The 19,047-nt window shown below is 37.5% G+C and overlaps 1 protein-coding gene across 15 annotated transcripts in view; it reads right to left on the reverse strand.

Annotated features, from left to right (window-relative positions):
* Positions 1-19,047, reverse strand: part of GPHN (gephyrin) — a 278,830-nt gene that overhangs the window by 162,289 nt on the left and 97,494 nt on the right. For all 15 annotated transcript variants that reach the window (XM_032188099.1, XM_032188097.1, XM_032188095.1 and 12 more), the window contains one exon: positions 5,426-5,483. In XM_032188099.1, coding sequence (XP_032043990.1) covers positions 5,426-5,483 — 58 coding nt within the window. The remainder of the gene's footprint in view (positions 1-5,425; positions 5,484-19,047) is intronic.

Raw genomic sequence — 19,047 nt, forward strand, 5'->3', positions numbered from 1 at the left:
TCAGAAGTATGCTGTAATTCCTGAATTTAATGTCTTCATCAGTTCCTGCAGCATTTTAAAATCAGCAGGTACTGCAAATGAAGTCCCATTGCTTCATCTGGTGTAGAGAAATGACAGGAATGCATTAAATGAGAGGCAGTACATCCATGTAGGCATCCACTCTGGTTTTCTTTCTCTGATAGTTTCTCTGACTGAAGAGAAGATCCTGAAGATCCTGTGATGGAAGACATTTCTACCTTCTAGAAAAGTTTTGAGAAGGGGAACAAGTAATGATGTGTTTGTATGATTACCCGTTGAGTGCTCTCTCACTTTGGGAAACTAAGCACCTATGACAAAAATCCAGGGAAGTAAAGTTGCAGCATGGAATGCAACAGCAGTCCTGACTGATGCAGATGCTGAGACACTGAGGTACTGATCACTTCTGACATAAATACTCCTAATTCATATGCCTATAAATATTCAAGTCACTACACAATTTTGGTAATGTGAATGCACACCTTTGATTATTCCCAACACTGACCACTCTTACTGAAAAAGGCACACATACATGTATGCACAGACAGTATTCTAGATAGACCAGTATATGATCTGACAGTACATACACACACACGGTAAAATCATTTATATAAACTCACATACAATGATGAAAATATTCTGAACACTCCAGAAAGGAAACCTTGTAAACACATTAAAATTTACTGGGTATTGCAATATGGACAAGAAAATTCTTATATATATGCATATACACAGACATACACACATTATACAGGTTATTTTTGAAATTACCAATACATTTAGAAACATGCATTTCTTTTATCTTCTAAGGATACTTTTCAACTGACAGGCATATTATGGCTTACAGAGTTTTTCCTTTTCCACAAACTCAGAGAGACAGTCTACGCTTACAATAGTATTCTGCCTAAGATATAATTACATGCATTAACAAAATCAATGCATCTGCATTCTTGTTTTCCCCATAACCTATTTTGAGCTCTAAAAGAAGTTAATCTACCACCTTTTCAAGAATTTATGGAAATGCTGTCAAAATGACTTCTTATTTATTTGTCATGGTAATTACTGCTCTCTGCCTAACAAAGTACCCCCCTTTGCCATTCAAGTAAGCAGTTTACTTTGCAAGGACTATCAGAAAACATGGTTATTCAACTCCTAGAAATTATTTCAGCAACCTGTCAAGATAAATGATATAATAAGAATGGCACTATACTTCTTGCATATTCTACTGCATCAAAACCCTTAATATTTCATGTTTAAAATAGGAGAGGGATACTTCTGAAGTAAAATAACTCTCAACTATTGTGCATGGAAGAAGATTATTTCCTCTCCACATGTAACACTCCAATAATCTCACTTGCTTTCTCTTTTATTTCCTTCTCTCCTTTTTCATAGAATCACAGAATATCCCGAGTTGGAAGGGACCCATAAGGATCATCAAGTCCTCCTGTCACTGCACAGGTCTGCCCAAAAGTTTAGGCCATGCGACTAAGTGCACAGTCCAAGCGCTTCTTAAATTCAGATAGGCTCGGTGCAGTGACTACGTCCCTGTGGAGCCTGTTCCAGTGTGCAACCACCCTCTTGGTGAAGAACTTCCTGATGTCCAGCCTAAACCTCCCCTGCCTCAGCTTAACACCATTCCCGCGGGTCCTATCACTGGTGTTTACAGAGAATAGGTCACCTGCCTCTCCACTCCCCCTCGTGAGGAAGTTGTAGACTGCGATGAGGCCTCCCCTCAGCCTCCTCTTCCCCAGGTTCTACAGGCCCACTGCCCTCAGCCACTCCTCATATGTCTTCCCCTCTATGCCCTTCATCATCTTTGTCACCCTGCTCTGGACACTCTCCAACAGTTTAATGTCCTTCTTGTACTGTGGAGCCCAGCACTGCAGACGGTACTCAAGGTGAGGCCTCACCAGCGCAGAGTAGAGTGGGACAATCCCTTCCCTCGACCGACTAGCGATGCGGTGCTTGATGCACCCCAGGCTACGGTTGGCCTTCCTGGCTACCAGGGCACACTGCTGGCTCATATTCAACTCACTGTCAGCTACAACCACCAGATCCCTCTCTGCGGGGCTGCTCTCCAGCGTCTCGTCGCCAAGTCTGTACGTAAACCCAGGGTTGCTCTATCCCAGGTGCAGGATGTGGCACTTGTTAAACTTCATGTGGCTGGTGATCGCCCAGCTCTCCAATCTGTCCAGATCTCTCTGCAAGGCCTTCCCACCCTCAGCCAAGTCCACAACTCCTCCAAGTTTGGTGTCATCAGCAAATTTGCTCAAAACACCTTCTAGTCCTACATCCAAACCGTTTATAAAGACATTGAACAGAACTGGCCCTAAGGTGGAGCCTTGAGGGACCCCACTAGTGACCATCCGCCAGCCAGATGTGGCCCCATTTACCACAACCCTTTGAGCCTTGCCCATCAGCCAACTGCTCACCCACTGGATGATGTTTTTGTTTAGCTGTAGGCTGGACATTTTGTCCAGTAGGATCCTATGGGAAACCATGTCAAAAGCTTTGCTGAAGTCCGAAAAGATCACATCAGCTGGTTTTCCTTGATCAACTAGATGGGTGATCTTATCATAAAAGGAAATCAAATTTGTTCGGCAGGACCTACCCCTCATGAACCCATGTTGGCTGGGAGGGTTTTTTTGTTCCTTTTTTTTTGTCTTCTAAATATCCCTCTATTAAGGGAATTCCAAGCACTTAAAATCTAGAAGGCTACAAAGTCTAAAGACTCTGCAGCCAGCAAAACAGCAGAAAGGCTCCAGAAATATACGAAACTGTCCCTAACCCTGAAAAAGACTACACCTTATGTGCCTACTTTAGCTGTTTCCAGATACTCACTGGCACAGGGAACTTGGATGATACGTTTCCCCTAAACCCTGCTCCATCACTTTAACTCTCATTAAACTTCAACTCTCACTTCTCCTTGGCCTTTTTATTTTTAATCAGGTTTACGTCAGAGTAAATTAATCAAAAAATGGGTTTATCCTTTTGAAACAGCACTTTGACACTTAGAGGTTCTATCATTTGTTGCATATTTCAGAGATGAAAGCTACTTCGAATCGTGTAATATTGGTATCAAATACTGGATTATACAAGCTGTTCTCCAAGTCACACAAGATACCAAAAGGTTTGCTTGGAAAAAGTTTCTGAAGTTAAGACTCCCCCTGTCTTTGCTGCAAGGTACTCAGTCTCCCTGTTCAGCAGCTGGTATTCATATGTACGTAAAAATATTTTTCCATATTTAATAATAGATTTGTCTATTATGCTTGCTGCTGTTGTGTCATAGCATTTACCATCAGTGCCTCATTTCCTATGAATAACATCTGCTGTATTACAGCTTGAGAAATTCAGTCAGATAAGATGTGATAGGAGGTTGACTTCTGTCACAACCTAAAAAAAACACATTAGCTGAACAAAGCAAGTGAGTTACCAGAAACAAGTAAAGCAGGTTACTTTTCCAGTCATGTTGAATAGGCCTGACTTAGAACAAAACAATCCTCCCTTCACACTTACAAACTGGCATAACAGAGATCAATGAGGAAGGTTCTTAACCCCTTTGATGCTCCCTAGGATCTCAGGCATTTAAACTGAACACCAGCTGAGTAAGAGAGAGCAGAAAAATCAGAAGAGGCTTCCTTAGCAGGCGTGGGGAAAGGCACATTCCGGTGACTATTGATCACACTTAACACAATAACTTCCTAAAAATAAAATTCTTTCTTATTTCCTAGCACTCCATTTTTCTTTGTTCACTGAATTCTGCTTGCACAATGAAGCCAGAAATATCAGTTTCATTTCTCTGTCTTGAACATTAAGAAATCCAAACCCATTGACATTTTGCTATATTAAAGGAGGAAGTCTGTGGTTTAGGGTTTTCGTGAGTTTTTGTTTTTATAGTTTGGTGGTGCAGTTCTCAAAATGTCATGAAAATATTAATCAACTTCATTAAGTTTTGAAAACCTTCTTTCTTTCTTTCTAATACTACAGGCTAAATGTTGGATCTACCCTAATAAGTCACATTACTCTTAGCAATTCCGAATAGAGGAATCTGTGAATCTCAGAGGTAGGAAATATATTTTGATCTTGATTATGATAGTGATGGCATTGATTCTGATGCAGATACACTGTATTTACTTACATTGTATTGTAATTTACTTGTATCTACTTGTTTGATGTTCATTGAGGAGAAATAAGTCCTCACAATTTTATACACTGCAAAATCATGTCTAGATCAAATGATTATGCAACCACTTCCATTTACTAGATTTTACACTATTCTTGAATCTCTTTGCACAGCTGAAAATAAATATGTGAAACAGCACAACAGATTAAGTTATCCTCATCAGCAAGTAATTGGTAAGAATAATTAAATGTCAATCCAAAGGATTGCCGATAAAGAACCAGTTACACAGACCATGCTATCAGATGTAGGCCAAATTCCCATAAAACACCAATCTTTTACTCCACTTAAGAACAAAATTGACACGAATTGCTAAAGTACTTGGCATGAGTGGACTCAGCTAAAGTAAATGTTGTTAAAATGCACGTTGCGTTGGAGTTAAGCTTCAATATTTATTGTTGTCACCCCTCGAAGTCAAAGACCTGTTGATGGTTTTGAGTATCAAAGATTTCATTCTATCCTCTTTTAAGACAGAGATAATAATGAAAGAACTGAACGTGCTTTTGATCTCAGAAGCAAAAGGTCTCTACATTTGTATTTATTTATTTATTTTTATGTCAATGTTGACAAGAGTCCTGCATCTGTATTCAGGTATCTAAACATAGATGCATTGATTTACACAAGTTTTTGGCGTCAACCCTACTGAAGTCCACATAAGCTGAAGGTAAACTGGACTTCTAAAATTCTCTTTTAGATGCCTATACATGGATCTAAGGATTTTACTGTTGACACGACTTCTCTTTTTTCTTTCTATGACACTAGATTAGAATTGAGTAGACAATAAAATGTTCCAGCAGTGTAAATATAATAATCAATTAATAAACTGGAAGAAAACGATTATTAACAAAATTTTTTAATAGTAAAAAACATAAGATTTCAATGGACAATTTTTAATGTTTTGGATGTATAAAAGATATCAGGATGAACACTAACAGAAGATATATTTTATTGATTAAAAGAGGGACTTAAAACACCTGGAAAGGACAAATGTTCAATTTCATTTTTAATTTTTAACTTGAGATATTTTTTTAGAAAAGTAATCAGTTCAGATAATTAATACTTATTATCATTCTTGTTTCCTATCTTCAGAATTTGTCAAACAGGATAGTAAAGAAAGGTCATATACTCTTTATGTGTCTTAAAGCAAGAAACAACACAGACTTTTTTATGCAGCATTTCTGTAATTCTCCAAGCAAATAAATTCAATGTTGAAAGGTAGTAATACTGTACCTTGATTTCTTCTATTTCGTCTGGCACTATCTTGTATGCAGATATAGTCCCACCCAACCTGAAATTGGGAGAAGAAAATATTCTCAAAAACAGTACCACAAAGCACAGCATGCTAATGATGCCACGAGTCATTCCCAAACACGGAAATCCCTCCTACCAACTAGGAGGTAGACCCCACCAAACCCCAAAACAACAGAAAAAACAAAACAAAACAAACAAACAAACAAAAAAACACCTTTCCTTTCTTCTTCATGTGATTAAAATAAGCATTAGAAACAAGATGTCCTTCACTAGACCGAAAGGGAAGAATTACCAAGCAGAATTACCATCACCAGGATGTTATTCTGTACATTAACTGCCATCAGCCACCATATTCTACTATATCATTTGTTTTCTAAGTTGTACAGATGAGTTTAAATATTTAAAGCCTGACAAGTTTTGTGCTCAGTGTTTCACTGAACTGCTATATTGACTTAAACACATCCAGAACCAATTCTATATATTGACATTTCTTAATTGTACACAAATTGTATCACAAACCGCACAGACTCAATGGCTTCCATGTTTGAAGTCTCTGGAGATCATGATTAGTAATAAAAAGTGCAATGGTAAGCACTGATCTAGAAAAACAGTTTTTTCGTTCCACATTGAACTTGCTGAATAGCTACGATAAAAGGCAGTTTTTTGCCTGCGTCCTGCAAAAGGTTATAGTAAAAAATCATTCATACATTGAGGATGCATAAACAGCATGTACTATACACATAGTGGTACATCCTTGATGGCTAATATTATATTTTCCCCAGAGACATTCAAACATGGCTTATTTTATTTTATGAAGCAGCATCATTGGTAGTGACAATTCAGATCTAAAAATATAATGGCATTAATGACCTCCCTGCTGGCTCTGTACAGCAACACTAGTGCTTTCTGGGTCCTACAGAAACAAAAATCACATATGAAATTATTTATTGTAAAGCCAAGGAAAGCTATCAAATGTGTATCTGTATTATCCCCGTTAAGAGATGTTTCCCTTACAATTGTCAGCATTTCTACATTGATGTATTTCCTTACATTTTATCTTGAAATTATTACACATAGTGCTTACTCAACCTAAAAAGGGAAGAAAAGACTAACAGAGAAAGTACTTTATGGATCTCCCCTAAGTCCTGCCTGCCAAATTTCTACAGGCAAGTCACTCTCAAAACTGAACAGTTTGAAGGCTCTAGACAGAAAATAGTTTGCTCAGGAAAAGTCAGTTCTAAAGCTCACCACTGCTCTAAGTAAAACCAGCTGTGGTTACCAAAGTAGAGATGGGATCCAAACACTTCCATGCTCAAACTGCTCATGAATGGGACAAAGCATAGTGACGGTTCTCTCCCATGTCTTCTGCAACTTCCACAGCTGCTCCTCATCAATGCAGCGGAACATGAGAGAAAACAGACTTTTTCTTCACCACAGCAAGTACAAATGTGAGCTTTTACTCTTCACTGCATCCTTCTTTGTTCAAATGGCACTGCCAGGGATAGCTGCAAGAAATTGGTTGTACCATCATGACAAGGGCTTCCCTCATCACACCATGACAAGGTATGGCTCTGATGTGGTGCACGTTAGAATTGCGCATGACCAGTCCTGTTGCATGAAGCCCACAGGACAATGTTTTTTTCAGTTGTTTCTGATTCATTCCTGCCTGCATGCTGAAGTACCCACAAAGTAACTTCTTCAACTTTGCATCCTCTAGCAGAAGGGAAGGACAGAGCCTCTGCTGCCAGAACTCCACCAGAGGGAATTCTTTATTGGCCACCCCTGGCACAAGCACTTCCTTGGAATAAGTCAGGATTTCATTTTTTTTTAATGAAAATAATAATTAATGCAGTAAACTCATCTGGCTTGCTTAAGCCATTAATTAGCATCATTTCCTGCAAATAATTCTGCAAAATTATGTGTCAAGAGTTTACGATACTCTAAAACTGCCAAGCTGCAATCCAAATTCTGGCACATTTTAAAGTAGTTGTACATTCCCAAATAGGACATTTTTCTTGATGAAACAGCTAAACGCAGTATCATTGAAAATGTCAGTTATCACACTTTCATGCTTCTGAAAGTGAAAGATACATGAAAAGTTATGCTACTGTTAAATAAAGTCTCCCACCTATAGCTTCAGATCTCCGCATCTATCTTAATACATTTCCAATCCTATAATGACAGCTTTAACTCGGAAATCCAGACTACATAAATAAATAATAGCAAACTTGAAACTGTAAAAGAATAATAGGCACATAAATATTCAATTCCATATATGCTTCAGAGCCAAAGCAAAGTTCTTAAGTAAGTCTATCTTTTCTTCATTTCAGAACATTAGATTTCCCTTCATTTATAACTACTGGAAGAGAGATCGACTATAGCAGATTGCTCGTTAAATATGGTACTATAGAGGACATAATAAGGATATTTGACTTTGTCTACAAAGTTTGCTGGTGAGCTTCACACAAGTTTCAAGGCAGCACACACAGTGGGAGGATCCAATTAACACAGCCTTAACAGCTGAATGAGAAAAAATGATTTAAGCTGCCTATTTAGCAGCCTATGAGTACTGTAACAATAACAGACAGATAAAATTTAGAACTCTGTTTTTTTCTGGTGTTTCTGCAAAATGTCTTGATAAATTTCACTTTCATGCACAAAATATTATACCATATAATTCACTTGTTAAAGTTAGAAGCAGTTGTGAAACATGCTGCATACTATTCACTCAAAAGTCATAAATCGCAGTTTATTCCAACCTCATGGTAAATACTCTGAAATTTGAAAGTGCTTAGTTCTGTGTTACTGTATCATTAGTACAAATCTCCCACAATCAGATAAGCCCATAATGTAAGGGACTACACAATGCCAGACTCACACATAAAAAAGATACTGAGAAAAAAAAAAAAAAAACGTGATGAATGTTAAGAAAGAACAGGAAGCTCTAGGCAGAAAATGAAATTATTGAAAATCAAACAGCGTACCTGACTTAAGGAAAACATTAGATTTCAAAGATTTCTCTGAATTACACTTAGGCGTCACTATCGACTGCAACCTGTCTGGAATTTTGTTTGTTATTTTGCAAATCCTCAATTTGAACACTGACACTTGAAAGAATAGAGGCTCGACAGGAGGCTTCAGCTATACAATGCACATACAGAATGAATGCTACACAGCGGTGTGAGGCAGAGTATCTGCCCTTGGAATTAATTTTGTCATTTTCTTGAGAGGAATCTCTCTTTGCAGATTGGTTTTGTTCACAGGCTACCAGAACATTTTATATTAACTTTTTTTGATCACGGTATTTCAAGAAGCAATTACACTGCAATCAGAGAAGCAAAGGATAAGCTAGCGTGAGTACACATTAACTACCGTAGGTTTTGTACACCAGAATATAATGCAGCAAAGAACATCATAGGAGGCCAGAACTCAATTCAACAGGGACTCGTTTTTTGTACAGATTCACTCTTCACCTTTCACACAATCTGGTTTTATTATTACGTTTTTCTCCAGTTGAACAACATAACATCCAGCATCCTGGGACACAAATGGCATTTTCTCTCAGAACAAGTACATAACCGATCGAAAGCAAAGCTAAATATACAGCCAGCTACTTCCATTAGGCTGAAAAAGTAGTCCCAAACTTCATCCAGAGAGACTTAATGCTCTAAGTCATTCTCTTCCAAACTGTAATAATCTGTCACTATAGCAAGCTACATGATTCAGTAGTGAAATTATTTGAAATACTAGTTAGTTCTAGTTTTTTTTTATGTGTATATACAACAAATAATTTCTGAAAGGTGCCACAATTTACATTCATATTTCTATGGACATCCATCTCATCAGGTCTGTATATACATAACATAGGCACTCCAATTCTCTAATTCCTTTGAAGAAGAAGGGAAAGTATTCCTACATGTAGAAATTAGAACTGACACACTAAAAGCGAAAGAACCACAGCTTATATTGGGTTAAACTGGTTGAAGTCTTTGAGGAGAGAATAAAAAGAGATAGGACATAAATTCCATGAAAATCATTATGAAATAAGAAATCTCAAATCAATGCTTGCACAACAATTTGTGAAAGAATACAAACTTTTTGTCTTTTTTAAGGAAACTATTTTAGAAAAAAAGTGCATCTCAGGATGACATGTAATACATAGACTGGGTTCAAAGGAAGTTCACAAAAAGGATTTACAAGAATGTTGAAAGAAGAGTTTCTATAGCAACCTGAGAAATCAGCAAAATACAGGAGAAATACTGAAGTGAGGTCAATACGGTTGTATTGGAACAGATGGAAGCTTTAGTATTTCACAAATCAAAGCACAATATCACTGAACAGGGAAAACTTGAATTTCATCCAAGTTGAGCAAAGTTAAAAACCAGGAGGAACTGTGCTCAAATGGAGGCAAGAAACAAAGAAGCACAGCCCAAACACACTGTTAGTAAATTGAAAGAGAACTCAAAATAACAGTTTAGTAAAAAATAAAACACAACTGTTAGTAAGGATAAACTATTTGTTATTTTGATATGAAAACCTTCAATGACCTGTTTGCTGCCTATTCCAATGTGCTAACTAAAACAGAAACTGAGTTTCTCATTGTTTTAAAATACTTATTCTGGATATAAGGTTAGAATTGTCACCACGTTATTTTCCATGTAATTGCAAGTTGGACTTTGGACTGGTTTGCCCTTGTGCCCCTTTGTGTATGCATGTTGCACTACATTATCAGTGCCTAATTACAGCTTGAGCTTCTGCGAGACACTTGTGAACCAATATCGCTCATTGTTCGGCTTTTATAACGTGAATTCTGACCAAAGAGATGAACATGATCTTAATACACGGTTCCACATTCAGTGACTGCCAGAAGAAGCTGAGCCATTGACTCATCTGCTAACTTAATAACTGAGTCATACTGAATGCAATAAAGTCAAATTTCTAAAAATATCAGTGCAGCCAGCTTGGCTGCTGTCATTTGCTGAAGTTCTCCAATGCCACTTTAATTACCATTAATCTTTCTTCAGATACATCACTCTGTCTAAATGATAGCAAGTTGTCACTAAACCTTCCAGTAAAACCCTGCTTCCTCTTAAAAGGAAAGCAAAACACAAAACTCTCTTTTTAAAATGTATTTATTTATTTATTTATTTATTTATTTTATTACCTACCATCAGTATGTTTTGACTGATTTATAAACCAAGAAGAACATTTAAGGGAGAAGGTCCTTGTGAGCAGACCAAGTGGCTGGGAGCCAGGCTGCCCCTTGCTAATTCTAATGGCAAGGTCATTTTATCACAGGCCGCTGAATGACCACACATTTATACATAATGCTACTCCTACCAGAGCAAACTGACAGGGACAGCACTTGAAGCCTACCAAGCTGGGCTAGCCTAAAGGTGCCCCGTGAGACATCAGCAAAGCACCGTGTCCTGGATCGCACGAACAGCTACACGTCCTCGGAGTATCCCAGGGAAAGAGGGAGCAGGATTTAACGTCAGAGGAACTTTCCCTTCCACTACCTGCAACAGCACACATTAACGCACACGCAAAGCTACTTTAATTGCTACTAGTTTCTACTGACCTTTCAGAAATTGTTAAAACGCACTGAGAGGAGGTAGTAAGAAGGCATACATACTATTTTGGGCTCCCTTCCTACACAAGAGAACGTTGGCAGCTAGAGAAAGTATGGCTAGAGCTCCCATCCCTGGCTGCATGCCACTGATGAATTCTGCAAAGCAGCCTGTAAAGTGCTTTGGGAAGACAGCTGTGCTTACCTCAAGGTGTGTGTGGGGAATTACATGATGAAGATCCACTACATGTATTCTTTTTAAAACATTAATCCAATAATTAGATCCTTGTAAATCTGTTTGTTGTTTTTTTTTTTTTTATTCTTTTTCTGTTTCTTTTTCTCTTTCTTTTTCTGTTTCCTTTTCCTTCTTTTCCCCAGTTTTTAGGCTAACTTCAGGACACAGAACTCAAAAACTTCACAGAAATAACACGATTGCAGACATGCTCGCTGTCAGTTCATATCTCTCAAGAACAACTGGTTTTTTACCTCAGCGCCCAGGGTACACCTCTACATGACAGTTTTGGGCATTACTGTTGCCAGCCAAAAGACAGATCTATAGACTGTTCCCCCTTCAGCATGCTTATAAGATTACTGACTGCCAAACAAAGAAATGTGAAGGCAAATTAAGGGGAACAGGGAAAGCAACATCCCAAGAAACTTAGGCTTGCAGGCACTGGCCTCCACCCAAAAAAACAAGTGGATGAAGAGGATGGATGCACCACCACTTCAGTGGCACAATATTATTTCTTTTTACTCTCAGAATGAAGAGAGATACTGGAGAAAGGTAGAAGAAATGTCTGAAGCCATGTCTGAAAATGTCCATTCTAAACAAAGCTGTGTGCAATTAATCTTTAAAATGTGTGTCTCCTCAGAGGAAAGATCGCTATTTCATACTTTCTAATAGCATAGTACCACCAGATTACAGCGAGGGACAGGCTCTGCATCATCATGGCTGAGAAAGAGCACAGGGTAATTCTCCACTCTGAATTTTCATTATAGGTACAACATTTTGTTCCAAGTAAATCTGACTTTTAAAGTCTTCTCAAATGCCAGCACAATCTGAAAACGGCCTTTTCATGTAGCCCAACAGCAAAACGCCCACTTCTGTGCTGGATGCATGTGTGCTTATAGCACAGAGGAACGATTGTACTATGCTCCAGCTGATTGGTAATCTAACTATGGAAATCATACATTAAATCAAACAGACAGAAATGTCAGCTAGATTTAAGTAAAAACGTGTTCAGTGACTTCGAAAGTTCCCACCGGGGCATCAGATGCTTGACCAGCCAGCTCATTAAACAACATGAGCAAGATCTGAAATTTCCGGAGAGAAAAATATGCAGAAGCGGACAAAAATCATTATCACAAAAACTGTCACATTCTCACCACTTAAACAAAGAAATGTATATTTCATACTTATGCTGGGATTTAGTTGGTAGACTGAGGACTTTGAAAACACTGTAGGAAGTATTTATAGTAAGGGCTAAGACAATAATAAAGTTTGATCTTACTTTGTCCTGTAGGAAACAGTAGGGTAAGGCAAAGCATGTATTTGCATTTTTTTTTCTAGCAGGTACATACCTAGGAGAGACACAGAGCATTTGCATATAGATTGCTAGCAATCGCCTGTCACAAAATCCTTGTGGACCTCAGCTGAAAGCAAATTTTTTGGGTGCCTGAGAGTGACCTTTCTGCCTCTCATGGAAGACACTGCAAATTAAGGGATTTAGGCAATTCGATAAGGAAATGAAAGATTCCACTAGCAAATTACCATAACAGCTTGCAGAAACCTATGCAGAAGGATAAAGCTATTTTTGCTGATGCTCCTATCACTTCAGTTGAGCTCTATTTGCTTCTATCCAAATGTAAAAGAGAGACCATCTGAATCCAATGGGAAGAACAAGAAGATTCCTCCTAGGAGGAGAAGTTGATCCACAACTAGTAGAAATAGTAAAGCTTGCTTTCTTATACACTAGCAATGACCACCTCCCCGCAGACCTTCAGTATCCATTAAAAATTTGATTTTGAAAATCTTCACCTACCAGAATCTTCACCTACCAAAACATCTTTTTTTTTTTTTTTTTTTTACCATACATACACACTTCTCACACCCCACTACGATGCCATCATTTTCTTCCCACTAACTTCTGTGTTTGTTTTCCCTTCCATTTCTTAGACAATCAAGGTAAAAACTACATAGCACTAAGTCTGTGTGCATGCTTATGCCAAAACTAGTAAATATTAACTGTTTGTTCCAAAAGGAGATTAAGTTTGGATGAGATATGTAGAAACAGAAGATGGAATAGTGAAAATGCAGGGACCCCTGATGAATTGCAAATGATAGGCTGACAGGAGCAATCACACTCCATTCTACAATCAGGCAGGAAAGCATCCAGAAAATCTTTTAATTCAAAAAATTACCAATAATTACTAAACACAAGAGCAGGACGACCCAAACTCAGGAAGAAAAACACCTGGATATGAATATGCGGAAATAGTCTGATCATTCTGGATTCTTGATCATTTTGGTACTTCACAATTAAGTAAATCACAGAGCATATGGAAGACTGTCATAAATTTTAAATATATATTTTTTAAATCCTACAATTCTGAAATTACATGAATGGTAGTGTCTGAAGTGTCATGAAGGAGTGACAGAGATGAGCGGCATTCATACGTGAACGGGGCTAATTACAGGGTCAGTGACTTGTGTAAAATCAAATAATGAAGGCCCAGAAAAAAAAGAAAAAAAAAGAAAGAGAAAAAAAAAGAAAAGCTCCACCACTTTAAAGTGCTTTTTCCTTTTTGCATTCTGGATTCTAAACAATTCACTGGAAATGAATGTTCATTCTCCTTTCCTACAACATCTGTGTCTAAAAACAGTACAAACTGCAAGTCTCTGAAATTCCAGGATGCAGAGATACAAAACACTGTTGTTATTCTTGAGGACAAAATAATTCTTCACAGTATTTCACCCTCCCAAAGCTCTAACGTCTCATTTATCTCCACCATATTCTAGAGGATATAAAGCACAAATAGAATCCAGTATATGATTAATGGCAGTTTTGTTGTCTGAATTTCTCTAGACAGTTAAATTCAGAGGCAGAATTTGCTGTTGGTTTTTTTGTTTTGTTTTGTTTTGTTTTTCCTAAACACATTATATATATTATATATTCCCACATTTATATAGCCATGTGTGGCCTAAATGGGAGAACTAATTTGTGTTTAAATTACTGTCCCGACTCAACAGATATGTGGTGTATGCTATGGGTTGGGGATTGTGGAACGAAAAAAACAATTGTTCAGCCAGAGAATGGAGTCATATAACAGAACAACTCGATCCCTCCTTCCTCATACCTAGGGGGAACCTTCTACAGACAAATAGCATTATTGCCAATACTGAAAGTGACATTTTATTCCATGTCTAACACAGTTATCGCCATTCCAGATAACATGCAGTTATCTTTGAAGTCAATATCTGTACCGTACAGCTGCTTGTAAAATACTTCTGTAAGTTCCAAACTGAAGTTTTTGAAAAATATTTATTTGTGCTTTTTTTTTTGTATATTACTAGCTATAAGGGTTTTCAGTGCTCTTATTTTTCTTTTCTGTAGTTATCATTCCCTGATTTCTTTGTATATAATAACTGCCAATAAAATGTTTTGAGATCAATATAAAATGACTGATCTATTGACTCCGCTATTCATGTCACAACTCATTAAAAATGGCCCTTTCAATATTCAGACACGGGGTAGGAATGAGACATCCGGACCTTTGACAGTTTTAGAGGTCTTTGAGTGTGGATTTATGCATTTTCTTTCTTTCATGTACTAAAAATAAAAGTATTTCTAAATAGCTTGCACAAACATAATCCATTTGTGAAAAGAAATTGTTTACTTTACTTGCAGCTGTAAGTCACCCTGTAAGTCATGATCGGCTACATTCTGCTGCCATCTATTTTGCGTGATGTTCTCTTAAAAGTAAAAATTAAAGCTAGATAGAGCAATTCCCTCTGTCTCTATTTTGCCGAAGGCCATTTCTTCTTTATTACTGTTCTGTTACAAGTAAGGTATTTAGAAAGAAGGGTAACCCACCTCATGATGACTGAAGTTTTTTTGTTTGGTGGGTTGTTTTAAGATATGACTGTAGAACGTTACTGAGCACATTACACACCATCACATTTCTTCAGATGACAGTGACCATAGTGTCCCCCATAACCTCAACATGCCTCTAGATCAAATCTCTTGATATAGGTGAAGAGGAGTGAAAACAAACATGGCATTTATATATCTGTAAAATAAATAACTTTCTTCAAGTGTAGTCGTTTATATTCCATGACAGCAAGCCATGGTCAACTTGCATAAAGATAGCAGAAGTGACAGAAGGGTCTCTCTTCCAAAGCAGAAATGTAGTCTGGAAGTCTCTGTCACATAACAGGGTCTTTACAAATCACAACTCCACACAGGTTTTCAAAATTTTTTAAAAGGAACAGAGACATCCCAGCTTCCGGCACGCTCATACTGGTGTCATCTTCCAGCTAACAATCAATTTCATACATACTAGAGTAGCCTTGAAAGAAACTCATCCAGCAGTTGGCAAATACCTACTGATACTGATACTACTGGCAAATACCACAGATAGCTTAGATGTATTTCTAGGCATCTGAAATACCACGGTAACTGGTATTGTAGAGTCACATCAGAAAACATTAAGCAATGTAGATTTTGCTTCCACTGTACCCCTAGAACAACCATAAGACTATACGCCTGACTACCAGTCGCCAATGACTAACACCACCAACACAAACATACCAATACTTAGCACGGCACTTGCAGAGCCACAATGCAGAAGGGAATTCAAAGACGGTTAGGACAACTCTACCTGTAAAAAGGTACTAACAGCAGCAGAGCATATGCATGCCCCTCACAGACCTAAAAAATACATGAATATCCTAAAAAATACATGAATTTGCATACAGAGACACCCGGGCTTTATGACTAGAATCCATTCAGATCACTGTAAGAAACTGTAATTTTCTTCCTACATCCAAGTTTTTTCCAATCTACAGAAACTCTCAGATGAAATTCTCATTCATCTAAAGTATTTGCAAAGAAAAGACATGAAGGAAACATCAATGTGATTACAGGTCAGATGACTTCTCATAATTAATTGTTTACACAAAGTCAATAGTTTAGATATTTAAAGATTATTATGCATCAAAAAAACCACAACAACATCAAATATATTAATATATAATTTATTATTAAACTATAATTTATAATTATCTGGTATTTACATATGTACAGTTTTAATTAATCTATAAATTCTTTTTAATATGTATTCTTTCATGCTTATAGTTTATTTATGTGGAGTAGTAATTAAGTTCTAAAACACATACCAAAAAATAATAATAATTGCTGGAACAGCCCATACAACTAAAACCAAAATTTTGGTTCTACTGAAGGAAATGAAGAAAATTCCCATCTGACTTCTAAGAAAATAAACAAACAGAACTTATGTCAAATTCAACTTACAACCTATCAGTAACTTAAGGTTCCTGCAGATTTTAGTTAACTCCATACAATTCACACATAACTATTGCTTCAATTGTGACCTGAACAATATTAATTCTTCCTTGAAACAATATAAGTGAGAAGAAATAAATCAAGAAAAAAAAAAGTATGCAACAATGTTCTTCACATGTAACAGTTTAAAGATATCAGAAGCCATAAATCCAGCAATACTTTATACTTGGTTGCAGACTTATCTTTAATTATGGCCATTTTTAGATACATCTGAAAAAAAAGAAAGTGCTTTTCTTACATACAATTTATGTATTTAAAGAAAAAGTGACAATAGTGCACATATTTTTAAATTCAAACTAGACCTTCAGAATGAATCTGAAAGTACGTGGCCCTCAAAAAACTCAATGAGATTACCAATGCAAATTTTCTTACTGTTGTGCTATTACTATAGTTTGTATCTATTTAAGGTATACTAGGTTATTGTCTGCATTGAAGCTTACAGTTTTGTTTTGTTTTGTTTTTTCCCAGAGGAAAAAGCAAAACAAACCAGGACAAAATTACTTCACTTGAAGCCAGAATATGTGTAATTATGTGTAACACTGGTTTAGAAATTTCTGTTTAGCTTCAAGTTTTGAAGAAACAGTTCTGCTTTAACTTAAAAAATAATTCTGAACTATGAAAAATAGTTATGAACACATGGCCACGCTCTCCTCTCATTCATGAGCATGACTCTGACACCTGCAATCAATGCCCACTTTTAAATCATGGAGTAAATCAGGCTGGAAGGGACTCTGGAGATCGCATAGCCTATCCCCTTGCTCAAGGAAGCTTCAGTGAGGTCAAACTACTCAGGGACTTGCCCATTCCTGTCTTGAACATCAAGGATAGAGATTTCACAACCTCTCTGGGTTTACAGCTACAGTGTTTAACCACCTTTGTGGTTAAAAAGAAAAAGCAAAATTCCTTGTATTTAGTCAGTTTCCCATGTTCCAACTTGTGCCCATTGACCACCACCCCATTACCTAAGCGTCTCTGAGAAGAGTCTGTCTCCATCTTCTCTGAGTCCTCAATTAGGCAGTTACAGGCAGGGAAAAAGACTTTACCTGAGCCTTCTCTTCTTCACGCTGGACAAACCCAGTTACCTGGACCTGCTAGCTACACTCTCACTAACACATCCAGGGTGCTGGTGGCTGCCTTACTGCTATGCATAACACCACCGACTCATGTTCAGCTAGTCCATGAGGACTCCCAGCTCCTTTTCTGTAGAGCTGCTTCCTGGCTAGGTGGCCTGTACTCTATTTTTGCTTAGAGTTATTCAATCCCAGACACAAGACTGTGCATTTGCTTCTGTTGATCTGCATGAGGTTCCTGTCAGCCCGCTTCTCCATCCTGCCCAGGTCGTTCTGAATAGCAGCCTTGCTCTCCAACGTGTTGACCACTCCACCAGGCTGTCTTTCGCAAAGCTGGTGAGAGTGGCATCTGTTCCATCATCCAGGTCACTAAAGAATGTATTGAACAGTACTGATGCCAGGACTGACCCCAGTTGAGATGCCACTAATTACTGACTGCCAGCAGGACTCTGCACAACCGATCACAACAATAAGCCTGGCAGCCCACTGGGTTTTTTAATCCCCTTATCCTTCTCAACAAACCTAGGAGGAACCTAGTCCATAAACATACTTCAAACTAATTTATTTCAAGTTCCTCCTTTATCATATTTTTCCTGCCACAATGCCCATTGAAAATATCTGTCAAGAATTAAGCTTCCAGCAAACCAAGAACATGGTTTACTATGCTAACGTTACTCTACTGCTGTTTTCTCGTGATCTCCTGCTTACTTAGTCTACCTCTGTTTTCTTTTGTCTGACAATGTAAATTTTTGGTTTCAGCACTGTTCCTGTGCTCTGTAATTACACGGAGCCTATTACAGCCACATTCTAATTTACAATTAGGGCACTGAGGTACTGTAACAATAAAAATCATATGAAGTAATAGTATCTATGACTCAGTATCTGAGACTCCTGGATGGTAACTGGAACAAAAGCAAAACATAGCAAGCGGCCATGAAAATGAATTTATTAAAGAAATATATTATCCTTTTGAACCTCAACTTTTAGGATGGGTTTTTAGGATAGATTGCTAAAGAATACTGATCATTTAGAAGGATAAATGATAGCAAATGTTAGGCAAATTTATTACAAGAATACCTGTATTTTCTTATTTCTTGTATATATTTCTTATAAACATAGGAAGTACAAAGATTGCAACGCTGAAAGTGACGAGACTGAGATTACGTGTATTAGAGGAGCAACAGAATGCTCACTCTGTCGGGGCTCCAAAGGGCACAGCATATATTCAGGATAGAAAATGGAATATTCACTGTATAGCCTCCTGACTGAAGCAAGATCTTCTGTTGATCCTGTACTCCGTATAACCCTTTTTAGGAAACTAAAATATTCTTAAAAGATTCTACCTTAAATACATCATAAGAGAGGACAGAAATACAT

The sequence above is a fragment of the Aythya fuligula genome, chromosome 5 (genome assembly GCF_009819795.1).
Source record: "Aythya fuligula isolate bAytFul2 chromosome 5, bAytFul2.pri, whole genome shotgun sequence".
In the NCBI taxonomy this organism is placed as follows: Eukaryota; Metazoa; Chordata; class Aves; order Anseriformes; family Anatidae; genus Aythya; species Aythya fuligula.